Genomic DNA, 21511 nt, shown 5'->3' with positions numbered 1-21511 from the left:
TAGTGAGTAATATAAAGAGATGTGAGTTGTCTCTTTACCAATTAATGTCAATTCTCAGCTACATTAGTTGGATCACGAAATATTTTCAACTCGCCTTGCCAGAAGACCTTGAGTTTTGCTGGATACAATAGTGAGAAACGTATTCCTATTTCCACCAAATGTTTGCGTGACTGCTGCACTGCAGCCTCGGAACATAAGGAATTTTAGATCCCTCAATCTGGAAATAATGGATTTTCCTATAGGCTCCTAGGATGGAGTCTTTATCTGCATAATGGAAATACTTGACGATGACAGGACGAGGCCTTAATTTATATTGTGGCGTTATGGGCCCACGCGGTTAGCCCTTTCAATACTTCGTGATGAGCTGGGGAAGAGATTTAATGCCGTCATAATGGTGGTCATAAGGAATTGGATGATAGTAAGATTTTAGATACTTCTGACACCATTTGCGTAAGATCAGGCAGAGAGTCTGCCCCTGGACCCTCTCACACCAGAAGTTCCTTAGAGAGTTGAATTTGTCATAGCGGAGGGGAGTCAGATTTTCATGGAGGTTTAGTTTTTTGGGTTTTTTTCGTATTTTGTTTGCAAGTCATAGAAGAATGCTAACAAATGTATCCATAGGATGTAATGTGCGTGCAGATCCTCCAACAATGTGTAAGATAATATAGACAAAGAAACTTAACTTTTCCCATTCAAAGCCCACATGTACAGGGCTTTAAAGTGAATCCAAGTCTTGGATCTAAGTGGGGTTGACCTCCAGTACTAAACATGTAGTTATTATATAGCTATTTTAAAAATAACCCGCAGTATTAACTCCTATTATATATAGGGAGGTGATAAAGTGTGGAGTACTGTCCAGCAGAGATCCCTCTGTGATGCTGCAGTTGTAATAGGAAGCAGGGCTCAGACCAGTAGGATCTTCCTTATGAATCCACTCTGCTCTCCAGAACCACAGGAGAGCAGGGTAGGATGAAGAGTGGGGATGGACTTGCTAGCAAAGCCCCACTGTGGTGCTTCAGGTATTATAGGGGCCTGCAGGCAGGACTTAAGCAACTAGCCCTACAGCCAATATGTCCACTGCCCCTGCGGATTTAAGGGGGGAGGTGATGTATTGCTGTCTGTAATTTACAGATTCCGCTGCTGGTATCAGGGAGGCGGCATAAAATGCGGCCCCTCCATTAGCTCCACCTCCCGAAGTCACCACTTTTCTTTTAATTTTTTTTTTTGCCTTGCTATGCCAGGTGGGCTGTAGAACTGGAGGGAAATATTTGGCTGGGCATGCATTATAATTCCCCTTTGGGATGTTCACTTTGCCCCTTTGACATTTACATTTTACTGCAGCAACTAGATCTGGATAGGGAGGAATAATCGTTAATTTACTTAAGCTACAACTTTTATGACAAAGGCAATAAAGCACAATCATTGCTTGCGCACATGACTAGAAAAGGGGCTTCAACTTGTGTTGTTAACAACACAACAGGAACCCTTCAATTTACCGTTGATACAATTGCTGAAATATTTGGTGACTATTATGCAGCTGTATACTAAGGTCCACAATTCCAACAGGTGCCTGACACTTCAAATACACTCTATTTTCCTTGATGTGGTAGCAAAAATTATCAAGTTTGTTACCCTTTCCATATTCATTTGTGTACCCAATTCCACTTGTCAGTGTATGATATGCCCTGCATTTTACAATGAGTAATTGTACAAGTTTAACCTTCTGAGCGTTACACTGAGGTCTAGATTTCTGTACCAAAAGTGATCCATTGTTTTTCATGAAATTTTTTTTTTAAATTGTAGGAAAAATCTCGGGGTTAACCATCCTTGCAATTTTTTTTTGCCCGAACGAAGGTGGAGTGGACAAAAAATATATTAATTACCCTTCTAACCCCACCCTAGCCAGGTTCAACTGATCTCCCTAATTCCATCAAACTTCCATCATTTAAATCAGTTTAGCCATACCAAGGCCCAAAGTACAACTATTTAAACATCAGGGATGGTCATGTGGTTGCTTTAGGAATAATTACTGGGACTTGAACTAAGAATTTGAACTGGCACTCTACTTCTACCACAACCTTTCGGAATGAACTGACATTCAGAAAACACTTGGACTGCTACAAAACCTGTGCGGACACCATCATGATCTGCCAATTTCACTAAACGACCCATGCTGTCTTCTTGAATTTTACTTATACACTCCTTCACCTAAACTCTTTATACAAGTCTTGCTACAGCAGTTACTGCTCACATGCACTTTTGTTTTCCATATTACTACAAAGTATTATTTTCTTTGCTGTCAGCTGCTGGTCCTATTTCCTCTCTTACTCCCCAGTCTGGTAACTCCTGCTCATTCACCTACCTGCTATCTCTGCCTGTTCTGCACACTCCCCCATTGTACCTTGTTTCTGTACTGCTGCTTTCTGATGACATCTCACCCAAGTCCCTCCACCCTTTCACCAAGATACACCCTGCTTCAATCCTCATTTTCATTCACCCAACTCCCCACGGATAACCCAAACCATTCTTCATCAGCTAAACTGCTCTCTAGTATCAGCTCCTGGTACTAACCCAGAACATCCCCACACACACTGGATCTTGTGTTCTTGAAACTCCGCAACCACACCCACTTTGGAAACTTTCCATTTTCCCTTTATGGCCACAACCTTCTTACCTTCAACCTCTCCAATGCTTGCCCCCTTTGCCACTTCTAAGGCCAGGGCGATGGCAGAGGAGTATCTGCAATTTCAAGCACAAGCATTTCCCAAAGTACCTTACCTAACACCCAGTATGTCTAATATCACATTTTCAGTTCAAGCTGTCATTCATTTCAGCCACACTCCATTTCTGTCTGTGGTTAAAATTGCCCCTGCCATCTTCTGTTCTTCCTGACCTTCTAACCCCTGACCTTAACACAACAGTCACATTAAATGTCTCTTTGCCCAAGACCTACTAAAACCTACTTTAATGATTAAGCAATCAGTGATGTCTGTTCACCATTACCCTCTAACTACATCCACCCATTTCACCTGTAAATTATCCCTGTTCGTTTGGACAAAGTCCCCTGTCTTTCATCCTTTTCCACCACTACCTGTCCACTTGACCTAATCCCCTCTAACCTGCTTCCTGCCCACTCCTCTACGTCACCTTTGCGATAAAATCATGTACCCACTCTGCATAACTCATGTGACTGAGACAGGGAATACTTAAAGCCCTCACCATCCTCTGTAAACTTCTACATTGTAGGGGTATTGGAGCAGAAGCCCTCCATGGTCTCTCCTGTTTCTCTACACATATAACAAGTCATATTCCCCAAGACCTACAGGTTTTTCTAAAGCATACATGTCTTGACCCCCATCTTCAAGATTAAATCTACTATATGTTTTCTAGTGGGAGTGGTACCTTCATTCAACCATTCAATTTGCACGAGATTCTTCCTTTTATAATAGAGGGTATTAATCCTAGAGATATTCAAGGCAAAGTATCTTAGTCACCCAGTGGTTGTTAGTAAAGAGGATTTTAGGGTACTGCTACAAATGTCCACTATCACTGGGCTATCCTCAGGCACAGGATGACCCATTGTGCTGTGTTCATTGGAAAGGTTCCTGGCCCCCTCTGAATTCACAAATTTTTTGTTTGACGTGCTCATGTTGAAACAGAAGAATCCATAACACTGGACTTACAGCTCATTCCACCAGAGGGTGATGTAACAGGACAGGGCACTATAACAGCAAAGTCCCAAGCAGCAGAAACAGCACTGTCTATGAGTTCCACAGGAATACCAGTCTCAGTGGTTACGGCACTGCCCGTAGGCTCAGTGGTAATACAAGTCTCAGCAGACACATTACCAGCAGAAGACATAAAAGAGGGTGCAGTTTCAGGAACCACACAATCCTCATAAAGCAGAGCAGGAGCTGGGGTTTCCTGCAGAATCCTCCTGTTTGCCTGTGCTCCATTGTTGTTACAGCGGACTTCCAGGTTCGCCTCCTCTCCCCATTGGGTGACCCCGATCCCCTCAGCAACAGTCATTTTCTGCGCACTGGGGAAGGTGACATCCCCTATAGTTCCTGCAGATCCAGCCACAAATATTGCTTGCTGTCTGATTACGCTGCCTGATCTAGGCACAGATTCTTCAGCATCACTGTCCTACTCTTCCACCTGGAAGCAAAATTTGTCTTGTTGCAAACAGATATCAGGCTGTTTCACAAACTGCAGCTTGTCACCATTTTTAGCCTGCATGCTTATTCCTGCACAAGCACTATCGTGCACATGTGGCCCAGCTGGGCTTCCATCTTGGATTTTTCTCTGTTTGAATCTTTCTTCATTCCTAAACTTTTCCATGAAAGCTCCATACTTTTCCATCAATTATTGTAATATTTTTTTTCTCGTTTACATACATTATCGCATATATACATATATCGCTCTATTTCCAGCAGCTCCACTTTTTAATCTTTACATTTGTTGCTGTACGCCAAATCATACACCAAGCGCTTTTTCCTTAGGTTTGGTAGCATTGAAGTCCACTTATTTTCTTTTTTAATCCTTTCTAATTCCTTTTTAATCAGTAGCAATCACTCCACCACTTTTTGTAAAAACTCAGTAATGTTTTCATCCCCCAGAATTGTGTCATCCTCCCTGGCCTGCAAGGGAGAGCCCTGTGGATCTTTGGAGCACTCACTGAGACACACCTCTCCAGTGTTCTCCCCAGAAACTTTTTTCAGCCGGGTGGTGGGAAGCTGTAGCCGGGTGGTAAAAAAGGTGGTGTGGCAAAACACGGCAAATTTAGTGCTCCCAGTTGTTTATGCCATGGGTATCCAGTAACCTCTTATTGTGTCAGTGTTCTACCTTCTCCCAATTATTTGTTACATTTTTGTAATGCCTGCCCCTGTTAGTATATCCAATTTTTCTTTTCTATGTATTTTGCCACAACTGTCCTATGCCGTGTATTGTGACCCAACTTACTAGTGTTCTAAGTTTTAAGAGCTTTGTAGTAGTGTAATAGTATAATGAATGTGGTGTAACAAATTAGGCTTAGCTCATATTAGCAGCAAAAAACATTTACCCCTTCTGAGTGACTTCTGGCAACTGCTAGGCACCTAGGATTGGTAACAGGCCATAAGTGATGGGCACCTAGGATTGATAACAGGCGGTAAATTCTAGGCACCTAGGATTGGTAACAGGCGGTAAGTGCTGGGCACCTAGGATTGGTAACAGGCGGTAAGTGCTGGGCACCTAGGATTGGTAATAGGCGGTAAGTGCTGGGCTTTTTCAGAGCAAGAAGTTTTTTAAGCAGCGGTGGTTCCTGTCATGAGGAATGGACAAATGTAACCTTACTGCTGGTGTGAATTCAGCCTAACTTCAGATGTGCTCCTGTGTCTATATTTAGTTTGTGAACTTTTTTGAAAACATTTTTTTTTCACTTGATTCTTTTACAAAATTAGCTTAGCAGGCCCATGCTGGCTCAGCTTCCACCTTTTCTCTGATGCTCACTTGTACGTCCAATGCTGCCTTGCACTGCGCATGCATGAGATTGAACACTTTTTTTTTTACATTATAGGAAATCCTCTGAAGGTGCATGCATGGAAGGAGCAGTGCAGAGCCTTTTGGGATATGTGACACAAATATCCCAGGAGGCTGCGGATTTCCCCTTTGGTCTTTACCGAAATGGAAGTGAAGACTGAAGGGGAGAGGTCCTCTCCACAAAAGTGTAAAAACAAAAAACGCACATTTTTCCATTACATAACAGAAAAAGTAACTCTTTAATATAATGTTAAAAAATGTGGCGATGCTTTAATAGCATCATGCATGTGATATCAGATGGGGACAAGACAAACAGTGATCCCCTCTCATCACTGCCCATATTCTATATAAAAACACTGTCTGTGAAGTTTATCCGCAGTGTGTAATGTCATCGGCAGCGCAGTGTGATAGCAATGTGAGTGTAAAAGCTGCTTGTCATATTCTGCAGACTATTAACTCGCTTTGTTCAAAATCTCCTAAACTGTTGGTTGTATTAACTTGAAATTTTTAAGGTACACGTGGAGGCATAGGAAACTGAAACTGTAGGTGCAAGTGGGGGACACTTGTGGCTAAACCTTTCTAAAATGTAATTACTATGGCATTATGAGAACATAAATCTCTACCTAGCAAAGTTTGCTGCCTGCTCTGTTACACATATCTGTCAGCATCTTACCTCAAACCCCAATTTCTCCAGAATTAAGAGGTGCAGGGAAACAAAAATATAGGTGGAAATGGGAGACACGTGTGGCGATCACCTTTCATCACCATGGCACCATTACAACATTAAAAAAAAAAACTGTCCATCAAAATACACTTCCTTGTTACACATGACTGTAAGCTTCCAGTACCTCAACCTCAATAAAATTTAGTGGGCAGAGTTCATTTTCTAATGATACTATAATGATGAAGTTTTAGGGGATGTTAGTCAGATGTTCCCCACGTGTACCTATATTTTTTATGGTTTCTTACACATCCCCATTCCCCAATTGAAGTTCAGAATGTTAGATAAGTAGACAGGAATGTGTAACGGGGCAGGGAAGCCCATTTTGATGGGCAGAGTGTTTTATGTTCTAATGATGCTGTAGTAATGAGATTGTAAGAGGAGAATGTGCCTGCCACTTGCACCTATATTTTCAGTTTTGTACCCCCACCCTCAGAGAAGTTGGTTTACAAAGAAGAGAAGCAGACAGTAGTTTCATAGGTATAGATTTTGTGACAGGTAGGTATATATTTAGGGGCCCCACCCCAATGCTCCTTGCTATGTCAGTGGCTCCGGAGTCCCCAATTTGCACTTTTAATTTAGGACTCCTAATTGCACTGTCCTCTGATACAGCAACCCCAAAGTTCAATTTTCATAACTTTTTACATTTGTGACCCCCAATTGTAATAACTAGTCTCTATGAGGGTCCCCTGTACACCCTGAAAATTACAGGTCATTGTAACATACAGTTTAGGAGATATGGAGGTTTGTACACACAGAGCTGTGAGGATGCAGAATTCACACGCAGAGCTAGAGGTGGATACATTTCACAGGCAGAGCTCGTGCTATGAGATGGGGGCAGCAATCCTCTGAACGGATGACACAGAGCACAGATGGCACAGAGCAGCCCCACTGAGATCCGTGCATCCGAGGATGAAAGCTGCCGAGAGTTGGGCGGGGGTATTCAAAGCAGCCGGGTGGAGCAACCGGCTAAAAACCTCTGAGGAGAACTATGCTTTCTTTGTACAAATTCTAAGCTCTTCTGGGCAGGGTCATTTCTTCCTCCTGTGTCATTGTTTCCATCTGTCTGTCATTTGCAACAACTGTTTAATGTACTGCACTGCTCAATATTTATTATAATATCCTTATAAATACAGTTTAATAATAATACTTGACCCCCCCTCTTCCTTTACCTGTTTTTTTTTTTTAGAAGGAGCCCACATTCACAATAGATGCTATGATTACGTACCTCTCTGTTTCTGAAACCAGGGAAAGACTGTTGTGACCCTGCTAGCTATCTCCCTATGGCTCTTTTAAACTTGGTTCTAAAAATGTTCACCAGGATTTTATATTCTCATCTGGGATCCATCTTACCCTGAAAAGGGAAAAGATGCTGAAAAGGTATTCAACAGACTAACCTGGCATTTTATGCTTCAGAATTTATGTAAGGTAGGGCTTGAAGGACCCTTTCTTCTAGCAATCCAAGCACTTTATTCATCCCCCACAGCAGACGTCAACTTTCCAAAGCTCTCTATGCATAGTTCTCGGTCACAATACAGGGCATAGGACACTTGTGGCAAAATACATAGAATAGAAAAATTGGATATACTAACGGGGCAGGCATTACAAAGTTGTAACAAATAATTGGGAGAAGGTAGAACACTGAAAAAATAAGAGGTTACTGATTACCCGAGGCATAAACAACTGGAAGCACTAAATTTGCCGTGTTTTGCCCCACCCCCTTTTTTACCACCCGGCTACTCTATCCTGAGAGTAATATTCTTTGCTGGTGATGTAAAACCTTGGTAGGCTCTCAAAGAGGCAAAATGCGTTAGTGTCCCACGTTTTGATAACAGTGAGATGCCTAATAATATTAAAATGGAAATCAACCCTTACCCTGTCACAAGCTGACCTGTAAACAAAGGAGAAAGATGTTAAATAAACTCTTGACAGTTGGCTGAATGATTGACTAGATAAACATTCAGAAATATAGGCACCATGGGATCAATATATGCTGTGTCTCCTCTGCTTATCTATTAATATGGATATCTGACTCCTATCCTAGAGTAGGGGTCTGACTTTTTTGTATTGTACATAGAAACACAGTTGTCTTATCATGTTGTCCACTATAATCCCAAACTGGTACTTTTCTTTTCCAATCCTCTTACCTGGGCTGGTTTATTGTTAATGTACCAATTGGTTGGTCACCCTTTTTTGCCAGAGGACAATTTCAACAAAAGTGGACAGCGGGTTGTAGTTTGCCCGTGCCTGGTGTAGATGGTACCTTTTGTTGGGAAGTTTTCTTTCTTCCTGTTTTTGTCCACCATTTCATCACTGATACATATATTTATATGTCTGATATCGGATTAAAACATGTCACATAGCTTTCTGTTACTCTCTTGTACTTGTAATGTTACCTACTTTTCTATTTTCAATAAAAATTTACAAAAGGAAACCTATACATTTGAAAATATACAAACAGTGTACTTACGCTCTTAACCAGGGGTATCAAACTCAAATCACATTAGGGGTCAAAATCTTAAACATAGGTCATGGGCCTAACTTTTTATTAAGTAAGATACATAGTCTTAGTAGAAGTATAGATCCTTCCCCGCCCTGAGACACCATATCACACGCCATCCATGGGCAATAATCATGTTCTGAAAAAAAAAACATGCTTGTCTTCGTGAAACATAAACAAATATTCGCTTTCCTATCTTTTAATAAATTGTCTTCCTTCTGCATCAACTTTTCTGTTGTTGGACATTTTGGGAGTGATAGCTTTTTTGTTCTTAGCAGCTTTTTCTGAGGTAGGTGTACCTGACTTATCCTGGCTTGTCTATGTGAGGAGAATGGAACCTGACTGTGCCGAGATGGAGGCCTGTGTCTCTGAGTTTGGAGACCTTGCTCTAATGTAGTATCCCACCAATAGTCATACCTGAAGCAGCAGAAGCATACTACTGGCAGCAGGGTTGGGACTCTGGCAGTCGTGCTTAGTGCTTGATCTCGGCAGGATTGTGAAGACGAAACTGGGGTCCTTCTGTCTAAAGCATGGTCAGGCACATGTGTGAACCGCCGTGCTTCTACCTAGCTTTTTTTGACGGGGTCTTCCTGCCTGCAAAATTTTATCCAGCAGCTTTGGAGCACCTTCCACAACAACATTGGTGCATATTATAAACATAATAATATGGTTTGAGGCATATGATAGTATAAAATTGATCATACGTGTTGACCAACCATGAGTCGAGAGCAGGTACGGCTTAGAATGTTTATGATGTTGCAAACTGCAAAAGCAATGGGCAAGTAATCACTAATAGTGACTGAAGTGTGAGATGGCTCATTTTTTGTGGGAATAGTGCAAACATTCATGTTAAAATATACAAACACATTGATAAACCCAGACATAGCAAAAAACCAAAACAGCTAAAAAACTAACATGAGAAAACAGATACAAATATAAAACAAACTTGGGCCAGGAAAACAGAATAACAATAGGGCGGTAGCCAGGGATTGAAAACAGAACCAAAGAGCACAACAGGGAGTGGGGTAAATACCCCAGAGGATTTGGCCAATAAATATTTCAAATCCCAATAGAATTTTAATAAAAATTTTAGCATTGGGTATTATTAGATAAGTGCCCTCCGCTATGGGAGCAACAAGACTCTGAAATAGTTTTTTTCAAATTTTGTCAATAATTTCAAAATATTGTCAATATTTGCAACATCATCTATTCTTTTTTAACTGATTTTTTTGCTGAATTTGAATTTAGTGTTAGCAGTGCACATTTTTCTCAACTGGCATTAGGTGTGGGAAACTGAACAAATGCCCACAGCCCCCACATATTTACGGGCGATGAGGAGCTTCCCCATTCCTCCCAAAACCTTCCATGTCCCTGAAGATCTGCAGCTGTTACGTGCAATCCAAAGGTTCGAATCTGGCAGAAGATGAAGACACAGGAGCAGTTCAGCTCCGCCCACCTTCCATTCTGTGCACATTAGAAACTTCAGTACAGAGGGAACTTCTGGAGTATCATATTAGTGCTAAAAAAGGGCTGAATTGTGATTCTGTATGAATGGCAGGGGCAGGTATGTATGTATTGCAGTACTGTGTGTAATGTACTGACTGTGCATTGCATGTGTATAAATTACGCCTAATAATTCTGGGGCATTTTTCACAACTGTCATGATTTATTTCCACTGAAGCAGGGACATTCATTACTCCATTCAGTCAAATGCATGTTTAGGTAAAATGCTGCCCTTCAATTTAACTCATCCAAAATTTGTAAACTAGTCTTCAAAATAGCTGGGATTCACTCTAGAGGTATTTTTTACTGTCAGATTTTACACTGTAGTCAGTTTTTTTTAGGGTTAAATTTTCACTATAATTGCTGGAGATGTCTGGGGGACCCATGAGACAATGTCCCCCCCTCAAAAAAAAAATGGTAAAAAAGCATGTGATTTTGTTCAAGATGAACTTTAAAAATATTTTCGCGAATTGTTAGATTTTAAATGTAGGCTGTTGCCAGCTGACCATTTTATGAACATATGATTGTCTCCAAAATGTCTGGGAGAGTCAGTGTGAACTAAATGAACATTTAAAAGTAATAAAATAAAAGTGTACAAATAAATTGTTAATTAGCAAATAAATTAAATTTAATAATTCCATTTATTAGCATCCCAATAGGTTTTTGTCCTATGTGACATTTTCTCACATTCATAAATTTTACTTCATGGAAACCTGTTGTATTTTTATGGGCTGTATGACAGTTGTAGTACAAAACATAATGCTGTTCAATGGTAATATTTATACATTGTTGTAGAATGTATAAAACTAGTGTTTTTCTTTTTTTAAATTGTACATAAAAAAACTCCCCTAAAAGGTGTGTAAGGTCCCTCTACTTTTTAAATCTAGATCTGCTTGCCCGGACAGGTTGCAAGGGGTCATCCTTGAGGGGGAAGGTTGCTTCTCCACAACCGGGCCAGTGTTTTGGAGGGTCTTGTGGGTTTGGAGCTTATTTAAAAACTGAAAGCCCCTTTATTAAGGGGCCCCCAGATGTTTGCCCAAACTCAAAGGAATACATAGTACTCCCTGGTAGCAAATAGGGTGTGGCTGCTGCTACAGAAAGCACTATCATTGGTATTGGAATGCTCTTTTGTAGTCCTCACATTACTGTTAAGCACCCTGACATACAGTAGTACTCAGTGTCATCACATACATTTCAAAAACCTTAAAATAAAGCTGTTTTTTTTTTTTTTTTATTTACTGTTAAGTTTATATGTCAATGCCTCCTCAGGCAGATAGAATGGGATCACCCAAGGTGCAAAGGAACACCTGGTTTTTACCCACAAGGGTTGATGGGCTGGAAGCCTTAGCAACTTACTAGTCACCCTAGCTAGAGACAGGGTCGGGAGGGGTCAGAGCTTGATGCAGGCAGGCATAGCCCAAGGTCCAGGCTAAAGGTCAGGGCAGGTGGCAGGCAAAGCATAATCTGGGTTCAAGCGAAAGGTCAGAGCAGAGAGCAGGCAAGTTTAATCCAGGTCCAGGCAATAGTCGGGGTGGAATGACAAATAGAATACAACACTTATTAGCAACGTAGCAGGTTACTGCAACAAAGTTACTGCACTAAGTCACCAATACTGCTGAGGCTAATATAGCCTTTGCTCCTTGAAAGCTCCTCCTCTCCCCTGTGCTGTGTCAGTGTATGCATGACTGCCCGCAGACATGCAAGACCAGGAAGTGGTCAGGAAAGACAGAGCTCAGCAGGGCAAACAGGCACGACATGTCAAAAGACAATTCAGCAGGGAGCGCCATGGGAGCCAAGTGACAGTGTGACACCATGTTGCATCTTTCATGAAAACTATTCTGTGCATTTAAATTTCTTTACCATGCAAAAAGGAAAAAGTAGATTGATACGGGACTTTTAGGGCATAGCAAATCACTTTTATTTTACATTACAATAAATATTGTAATTATTAAATATTGTATTAAACAGATTAAAACACAAACAAAAAAATTTTTGTGTGACATATTCTCAATCATTGCTCGACATGTTTCATGGATAAAGTCTACTTGTTGGGAACTTAATTGAGATAGTTTTCACCAATGTTTCTCAAAAAGCTACAATCCCCTCAATATTGTAATAAACTTTTGTAATGGAATGTTCAACTTGAAACGGTTTGATTTATCTGACCACACTTTTATGACTATGGCCAGTCCAGTATGATGGTCTTAGTTGCTAACTAAACAATATTTCCTATTGGATAATTTACTTTTTAACCTGACTTCCCATTTGCCTACTACATCAGCCCCTGACATCTAATTTGCTGTCTCTGTACATGAAACCCTGATGATGGATGTTGATTGAATGCTTGTGGGAATAAATGACTGAAGCTAATTGTTGTTTTTTTGGGAGCCTAAGATTCTGTCACACTGCTTTTCCTTGACACAGAGAATTATTTTAACATACAAAAGAAACAAACATAAATATACATGAATGTAAATGAAGATGATATTGAAATTGTCATAATGCATAATACATTTCTTACTGCCACCAGTACATACCCATAATCCTCAAATGAGGTATACCATATTCTCAATACATAGAACTCTGTAGAAATTGTTCCAAAAACACTGATTTTGAAAAAGCAGCAAAGGAATTTCAGGTAAGCGTATTGGAGTGTGGATATAGTCACAAAACTTTGAAAAAAGCATATCAAAAAGCCAAAAATAGAACCTGTTCAGATGTCCTGTTTGGAACAAGACACTCTGATACAACTGAACAAAAATGCAGTTTAAGACAAATTATTGAGAAACTGAGATGCAATTAATGCAATTGGATACACAAGGAGTGTGATGTTTTTGATATTCCGAAGATAATTAGGATTAAAAGAAATGGATATGTAGATTGTAATACAATAAGAGTTTTCTATTTAGAATGTGGATGTGGGTGCAAATGTGGAAGATACTTTGTAGGGATACTATGTAGGAAAGACTAAGGGACCTTTAGAGGAGGAAACTTTGAGAAATGTCTCCTACAAAAAGAATCCAAATAGACCTTTACCTGGAAGCTACAAAATGTCCAGGTATAAAACAATGTTTAAGTTTTAAACCCTTTCTCTAACTACCTTGTTAAGGGCTAGGAAATCTAGACTCATATCCAGACTTTATTGCTGACTTTGCTTGTTCTTGACTTATGTGATGCCTGTGACCTGTCAATATTGAGGGAATTGTAGCCCCCCAAAAAATTTTTGGCTTATGTTTTAATCTGTTTTTAATTATTGTAATGTAAAATACAATTTCTGTTTTTATAAATATGTAAAGTGATTTGCTATGCCTTAAAAGTCCTATATCAATTTCTTTTTTCATTTTTGCATTGTACTGTTTACTGGGGATGTGGCATGATTGATGTGCATATACTGTATATCCTACCTTGGAATAAAATTTTGCTAAAAAGTAAATTTCTTTACAGTTTGACATTTTGTTTCATGTCATCAAATCAGATATTGTGTTTTTTGTTAGTCTCCCTCATTAGCAGATATCTGACATACTGTGGTAAGGTGAAGCACACCTCTATATAATTATAGTAGATTTGGTGATATTTTCATGTAATGTATACCACAAATAAATACTATGGTCAAGCAGTAAATTGATTTGTGTTCCATACTGTGCTTTCAATTGCTTATGCTTGCTTTGTTTTCTTTTCATAGAAAGGATTATTTGCCCCAAGTCACTCCCAAGATGGTCCTGTTGGAGTGGTGCAGGAAGGAAAAGTTACCACAGCCTGTGTATCAGACTGTAAGTTTTTTTTTTTCTGCCAAATAAACTTTATTTCTCATTTTAAGATAGTGGGTAGGACAATGTTGATACTTCTTTGTTTTCTGTAGACCAACTGTTCATTCAGACCAATTGGTTTTCAGCATTCTATGCATTTCAAACTGAATACAGCTGTTTCATCCTTGGTTGGTATTATCAGTGTAGCGATTTTAAGCCATACGTTTTTTATAGAGTAGGAGGAGGTTATGATGGATGGGAAACAGACAGCTAGGCAGATAGTAGAAGTATGGCCATTCATTATTAAAACTTTGTGCTGCATACGCATGCTCGGGCCCGCTATGCAGTACACCCTGTAAGTGCACTCCTCCATTAGCACAGCAGATCCACAGGCATCAACAGGAATGGGACACTCCTGGGCACCTTACTCAGCAACCAGAGGCAGGGCACACTACAGAATAAAGCCGTGGACTGGATGAATCGAGTGGGTCCCAGAGCTTCCAAGATGGAGGCGGGTGCTGCAGTTTTTGCATCAGCCCCCCCTTCCTCCACCCAGACTAGGGATGCTAGGCACTTGTCCTTTGAGGCTATGGAGCATTAGTCTTTTTCCGCAAAGCAGGCAGCTCTGTGGTGTTCCCTACACACTGCAGTCATATATATATATATATATATATATATATATATATATATATATATATATATGGACATTATGACAAATGTTAGCAATTTTAGCAGACAGACCTCTAATGCTTTCCTAAAACAATAAATCCACCTGGATTAGGTGGGATTAATGCCTCACCATCAGGCCCCAGATTACACCAGAAGGACAATAGACCTGATCTCTGTCATCACAGGTAATTGGGATGATGGCTGGAACAGAGAAGCTATGTTACTGTCTATTGCTTTACACAAAGCGTTTGATAGCTTATCCTGGGAATAACTTACAATCCTATTGGAAACAATGGACTTCGGTTCAGCGTTCCATTGACTTATAGCAGCTCTCTATTGCATGCCCTCGGCCCACATCTCAATAAAAGGGTATTCGTCCCTGTTCATATTAAGAAAGGAGCTAAACAGAGATGCCCCCTGTCCCTGCTGCTCTTTGCCCTGGCTATAGAACTAATGCTCTTGGCGTTTGCTCTCAGACAAAACCCAAATATTAAAGGAATTAGATGTGGATCTAGTGAACATAAATGTGGACTATATGAAGATGATGTCCTAATGTAAATTCATTCCCCGGTAGTCACTCTCCCAAATTTCTTCAAGGAATTACAGTTTTTTTTCAGGGTTGTTGGGCCTGATAGTGATTAGGAATAAATTGCTTAGCCCTTAACCTCTCTCTCCCACAGTCAATAGTTACTCAACTCCTAGACAATTATGATCTCACTTGGTGCACACCCTCCCTTCCCTACCGGGGCATCCAAATAACACCTACAATTACTAAACTCTTTCTGGCAAATAGCCCTCTCTTTTTTGCACGATTATGAAGGACCTTAATAATAAGAATGCTGTCCCCCCCTCTTGGTTTGGGCAGATAGCAATAAAAATGGATGGAGTTTGCAGGTTCTTCCCATGTTTGCGTGGGTTTCCTCGGGGTACTCCGGTTTCCTATTACATCCAAAAAAAAAAAACCTGCAGTAAGGTTAATTGGCTTCCCCCCAAAAAAATTGACCTTGGATTGTATAAATGACATATGACCATGATAGGGACATTAGATTGTGAGCCCTTTTTGAGGGACAGTTAGTGACACACCTATGGACTATGTACAGCGCTGCGTAATATGATTGCGTTATATAAATACTGTGTATAAATAATAATATTAATAATAAAAATGAACATTCTCCCCCGGCTGCTATGTGTTCCGCACATTACCCATAGTGATACCCAAAAACATTTTGAGAAACATAATTGCTAAAATTTATTTGGAACAACAGGGATTAATTCATCTATCTTGTACCCACCAAAATCTTATGGAGGCTTCGGAGTCCCCAATGTTCTGCAGTACCATCAGGCTGCACATTAGGTCTGATCACCTTGTCAAATACCAGACCCCAAATGACAGCCATAAAAGCTCTTGTCCCTGTATTCCATTATAAGCGCTAATGTGGATCCCTGCTAAGAGAAGGCCTGATATTCTTTGTCCATTGTTATCTTATGCACAGTCAGTTTGGGACGGACAAAAAAAGATCTGTCATTTACATTCAGAACATTCCCCTCTATCCCCCTTTTGGGGTAACCGAGAGTTTCCTCCCGGACGTGAACAGTTCCAGTTCAAATGGTGGATCAATAATGGGTTATTACGCATTGGTGATCTATTAAATGATAAAACAGTTACCAGTATGTCACTCTTACAAGAAAAGTATTCCCTACCACCATCTGAATTGTTTCATTATATGCAACTTTTCATTTTCAGTTTTTTCATTCTAAAATCCAAGGGGCTAGTTCACCATTACAGTGCAAAGCGATTGAATGGTCCTGCTGCTCTTTGTCTGAAGGGGAGAATCTCTGAAGTATCTCAGTTTGGCCACTGGCTCGCCCTTACCACTATACCACAACTAAAAAGTAAAGAATGCCTTACTTAATGGGTGCATACAATGCTGTACAATAAGCTGGGAACATACTAACTCACATGAGATTTCATATAATTCATATTAAAATCACAGAAGAACTTATGACAGCTCCAACGTTTAATACAAAGAACACACTGGAGATTTAACAACAGTGCCACAATTCTCTAACGGTAAATTCAAGCAGTAACAATTAAAAGGGACAATACGTCCTTGCATTGGGAATCCCTCAAACAAAAGTGGTGAAGTATGCAATAACATCTAAAAAAAAGGCAAGCCTATATTCGAATAACGGTCAGCACACAACTTGAAACATCCAAACAATCCAGTCAGTTTTTTCACCATTAGGAACTTCACTTATTGTAAGTAGAGGTTACTTACTGTGTTTTCTATGGTTAAGCATCAGCAAGCACTAAGTCTTCCAATCCCCAGAGGAAGCCCTATAGGGCAAAACGCGTGGGGAACTGAGACATTGCTGACATCGCATGACATGATGTTTAATCTATGATCTAACTTTAGCACAGTGGAACTGCGTTAGCTAAGGTCTAGCGCAGTAGGACTCTGTCTAGCTTTAACACAACAACCAATACCTTATAAAGTAAAAGATTTTTTTAAGCACATGTCCTGCCTAGAAAAGCCTGTCTTTTCTCTCTCTTTCTTTAATTCTTTAATGCTCTCTCTCTATTATGCTTTAATATCCCTCAAGCTAGTCACCTTGTATTCCCCTCTATTAAAGTAGATTCTTCTTTTGGTGGACCCTCTTTTTACTATATCTCAGCTTGTTTGACTCCCAGATAAAGCCTTTCCATATGACACGGTGGGAAACTGATTTGGAGATTGACTGGGAGATCCAGGAGTGGCAGGACATCCGACTTCCCCTTCTTCCATCTCTTTAAAAACTTCACTTAAAAAAGCCATTTACAAGGTATTAATGATATAGTACATGGTGCCACAAACGCTTTGTAAACTTAACCCTAGTATCTCCCCCCTATGCTTCAGGGGATGTGGTCAGATGGGCACATTGCTGCACGCCTGGTGGCGTTGCTCCAGGTCAAAAGATTTTGAATAAGGATATACAATCTAATATACTCAGTGCTACACATAAATCTACCTAAACACTTTGAGAGCACATTTTTCCAAGCTGATTCAGTTCCAAAACCCACAGCCTGACTAACATCCTACATCTTCATAGCAGCTCGTATAACAATGGAGTTCTACTGGAAATTAAGTAACATCCCTCTGGATTTTACCAAAAACAAATTAAGATGGATTATGAAGAATGATAAATGAACATGCATTATCAAGAAAAAACTAGGCACGTTCTATAAAAACTTGGACACATGAATTGAGTATAGTGCAATCTGATGGTGAAACATTTCCCTTCCCCCCTGCCTGCCAATGATGTCAGACATCACTAACCTGGTTTTTGGTAGAAATTATATTTCTATATGGCAAATAATTTACTTGTAGGTGTAGTAGAGTAATATAAAATCAATAGACCCAACAATCATGACTATGTATCCTGAGTGAAATCGGTTGTTCCAGACATTGTTCAAGAGAACTGCATACTTTATTAAAAAGGTAATTGGAGAGGGCAAAACATATAAAGAAGTACAGAAAATGATAGCCTGCTAAATAGATCTCAAAGCTTTAAAATGGAAACCAAAACCTAAATGATGTGGCAGAAACTGAAAAGTACCATTCTTTTGGATAGGAAAATAGCCAAAATGGTAAAGACCAATGAGCACCAGGATGATCAAAGGTCCAAAGTTACCTGTGAGTACTGTTACAATTAGAGGACATTTATGTAAAGCCAAGCTATCAGCAAGAAGCCCCCGCAAAGTCACAATGTTGAAAAAACTATGCTTTGTTTGCCAATGTTAGTTTGCCAAAGAACACATTGACTGACCTGGTTTTAGGACTATTTATTGCATACCAGGGATCATGGATTAGTTTGATTACATCAAAATACTTAAGGATGTCATGTTGCTTTATGACAAGAACAAAATGCCCTTGAAATGGGTGTTTCAAAAAGACCATGACTCAAATCAGGCCAGTAAATGAGTAATGTCTTCAAAATACTTAAAGAGGTCATGTTGCTTTATGACAAGGACAAAATGCCCTTGAAATGGGTGTTTCTAAAAAGTCCATGACTCTAATCAGGCCAGTAAATGAGCAATGTCTTCAAAATACTTAAAGAGGTCATGTTGCTTTATGACAAGGACAAAATGCCCTTGAAATGGGTGTTTCAAAAAAGACCATGACTCTAATCAGGCCAGTAAATGAGCAATGTCTTCAAAATACTTAAAGAGGTCATGTTGCTTTATGACAAGGACAAAATGCCCTTGAAATGGGTGTTTCAAAAAAGACCATGACTCCAATCAGGCCAGTAAATGAGCAATGTCTTGGTTCTAGACCAACAAGGTTGATGTTATGGAGTGGCTAGCCCAATCCCTGGACCTAACCCAAAGGAAAGCTTGTGGGTGACATCCAAGATGCTGTTTCTGATCGACTCCATGCAACACAGATGTGTGGCAGTTTTTAAAAACAGTGGCTATTAAACTGAAAAATATTTCAGTTATGATAGGAAAGCAAAGTTGTGAACATTTTTCACTTTCTACTGTGAATGTCTGAGTTTGTAACAATAAATGCAACTGCTATTTTTTTTAAACTGCCTAATATTCTTTTTTTCTTCACTTTCTGTAAAGGAATAACACAAATTTCAGGGTCCTCTCCTCCTGTATCACTGTCTGTATTAGTCTGTCATTTGCAATCCCTATAATAATGTACAGCGCTGCGTAATATGTTGGCGCTATATAAATCCTGTTTATTAATAATAATAATAATAATAATAATTTGATAAAAATGTTTTCCCTGTTTTGATGTGGAATAGAATGTGCAGTGTTTCCAATGCATTTGCATGTATGGAAATGCTATTAAAAGCTTTATTCACTTTTTTAAACACACATGATAGTTGTCTGGTCCATAGCAGGTTCCAGTTTTAAAAAAATCTAACTTCAGGTGAAAATGCAACATGCATTAGAAGATTTATATCCATGTAGAAGAAATTAGGTCAAAACAGCATCACTTTCAGGTAAAAAAAAAACAATAAAAAAGGTTAACCCCATTATTTAATAGCTTGTAGAAACACCTTTAGTAGCAATACCCTTAGTAATCATTTTCAGTATTAGAGTACAAAAATAGACAACATGCAATGTGAAAAGTTTCAACATAAAAGTTACTGATGCCAACCCCAGTGGATAAATACATAAACAACTTGGGGGCAGAAAGTGGGTTTTTTGGCATAATTCAATCAAATGTTTACTTAAATCAAAGACAAGTAAAATCACAGTATAGTAACACACAAATCTATATATATAATTGGATGTATGTGTGTATGTATGTTTGTATGTTCCACCATCATTCAAAAACGCATCGACACATTTCAACCAAACTTGCTATACATATGACTGAAACTCATGTGAGTGCACCGGTCATCTTTCTACAGCGCTGTGCTATATGCCGGAGCTATATTTGGATGTATGTATGTACTGTATGTGTATATGTCATCACTAGGAAACGCATGGAGACATTTTATTCAAACTTGCTATGTTCTGCCATCACTCGGAAATGCATCAACACATTTCAACCAAACTTGCTAGACATATGACTCAGACTCGTGTGGGTGCACCGCTGATCTTTGTACAGCAATGAGCTATATGTCAGAGCTATACTTGGATTTATGTATGTATGTATGTGTTATATATATATATATATATATGTGTGTGTGTGTGTGTGTGTGTGTGTGTGTGTTTGTGATCACTAGAAATTGCATGGAGACATTTCAACCAAACTTGCTATGTTCCACCTTCTCTCAGAAACACATCGACACATTTCAACCAAACTTGCTAGACATATGACTCAGACTCATGTGAGTGCACAGCTGATCTTTGTTCACGCTGTGATATTTGTCAGAGCTATATTTGGATTTATGTATGTATGTGTGTATGTATTGCTCATTGACAGTGTGCTTTTTGCTTATATTTTTACATATTTTTTTGGACTCTTTTACAAATTTCTGGCCTGTATTAATGCCTTCGAGAAAACGTAAGGCAATTGGCCGAGTGCAATTAAATGCAAAAAAATGAAACAACACCGTAGACAAGAAAATCCAGAGGACGGGAATAAAAGACTTCCCAGGCTGCGCGAGAAAGCTACTACATCTAGAGCTTCAGAGACAGTACAACAGCATGAGACCGGACTACAGGAAATGAGAGAAAGAGCTACTACATCTAGAGCTTCAGTGACCGTACAACAGCTTGAGACCTGACTAGGGGAAATGAGGGAAAAAGCTACTACATCTAGAGCTTCAGAGACAGTACAACAGTCTGAAACCAAATTACAGGAAATTATATAAGGAGCTACTACATCTAGAGCTTCAGAGACAGTACAACAACTACAGAAAATGAGAGAGAGCTATTTCATCTAAAGCTTCAGAGACAATACAGCAGCGTGAGACCCGACTACAGGATAACAGAGATAGAGCTACTACATCTAGAACTTGGGACACAGTACAACAACGTTAAGCCTGATGTCATGGCTCCACAGGGCAAAGTGGTGGACCCACTGTGTCACCAACCCAGTGGGTGGAGACTTGCGCAGGGTCTTAACAGTAGCTTGGTCTTCTCCAGAACCCCTAGAGGTGAGGATGTTGTGCGGCAAGCTACTGCCAGGTTGCGGCCCCCGTGCCCACCATGGCAGGTGACTGACAGGAACCAACAACGTAGTACCAGAGTGAAATCCAAAAGAGTAGTCGAACGAGCCGAAGGTCAGGACAGGCAGCAAACGAGACGTCAGGAAACAAGTCAGGGTTGGCTCACGGATAGCACAGGAACAATACTCAGAGTCTGGAGGTGTAGAAACCTGGGGGTAGAACCACAAGGAACTCCTTTGT

General features: G+C 39.8%; 1 protein-coding gene across 3 annotated transcripts in view; it reads left to right on the top strand.

Moving 5' to 3' along the window:
• Positions 1–21511, top strand: part of DUS2 (dihydrouridine synthase 2) — a 284746-nt gene that overhangs the window by 219448 nt on the left and 43787 nt on the right. For all 3 annotated transcript variants that reach the window (XM_072423086.1, XM_072423085.1, XM_072423084.1), the window contains one exon: positions 13927–14014. In XM_072423086.1, coding sequence (XP_072279187.1) covers positions 13927–14014 — 88 coding nt within the window. The remainder of the gene's footprint in view (positions 1–13926; positions 14015–21511) is intronic.

The sequence above is a fragment of the Pyxicephalus adspersus genome, chromosome 9 (assembly GCF_032062135.1).
Source record: "Pyxicephalus adspersus chromosome 9, UCB_Pads_2.0, whole genome shotgun sequence".
In the NCBI taxonomy this organism is placed as follows: Eukaryota; Metazoa; Chordata; class Amphibia; order Anura; family Pyxicephalidae; genus Pyxicephalus; species Pyxicephalus adspersus.
This window is presented reverse-complemented; position numbering and strand designations above follow the sequence as displayed.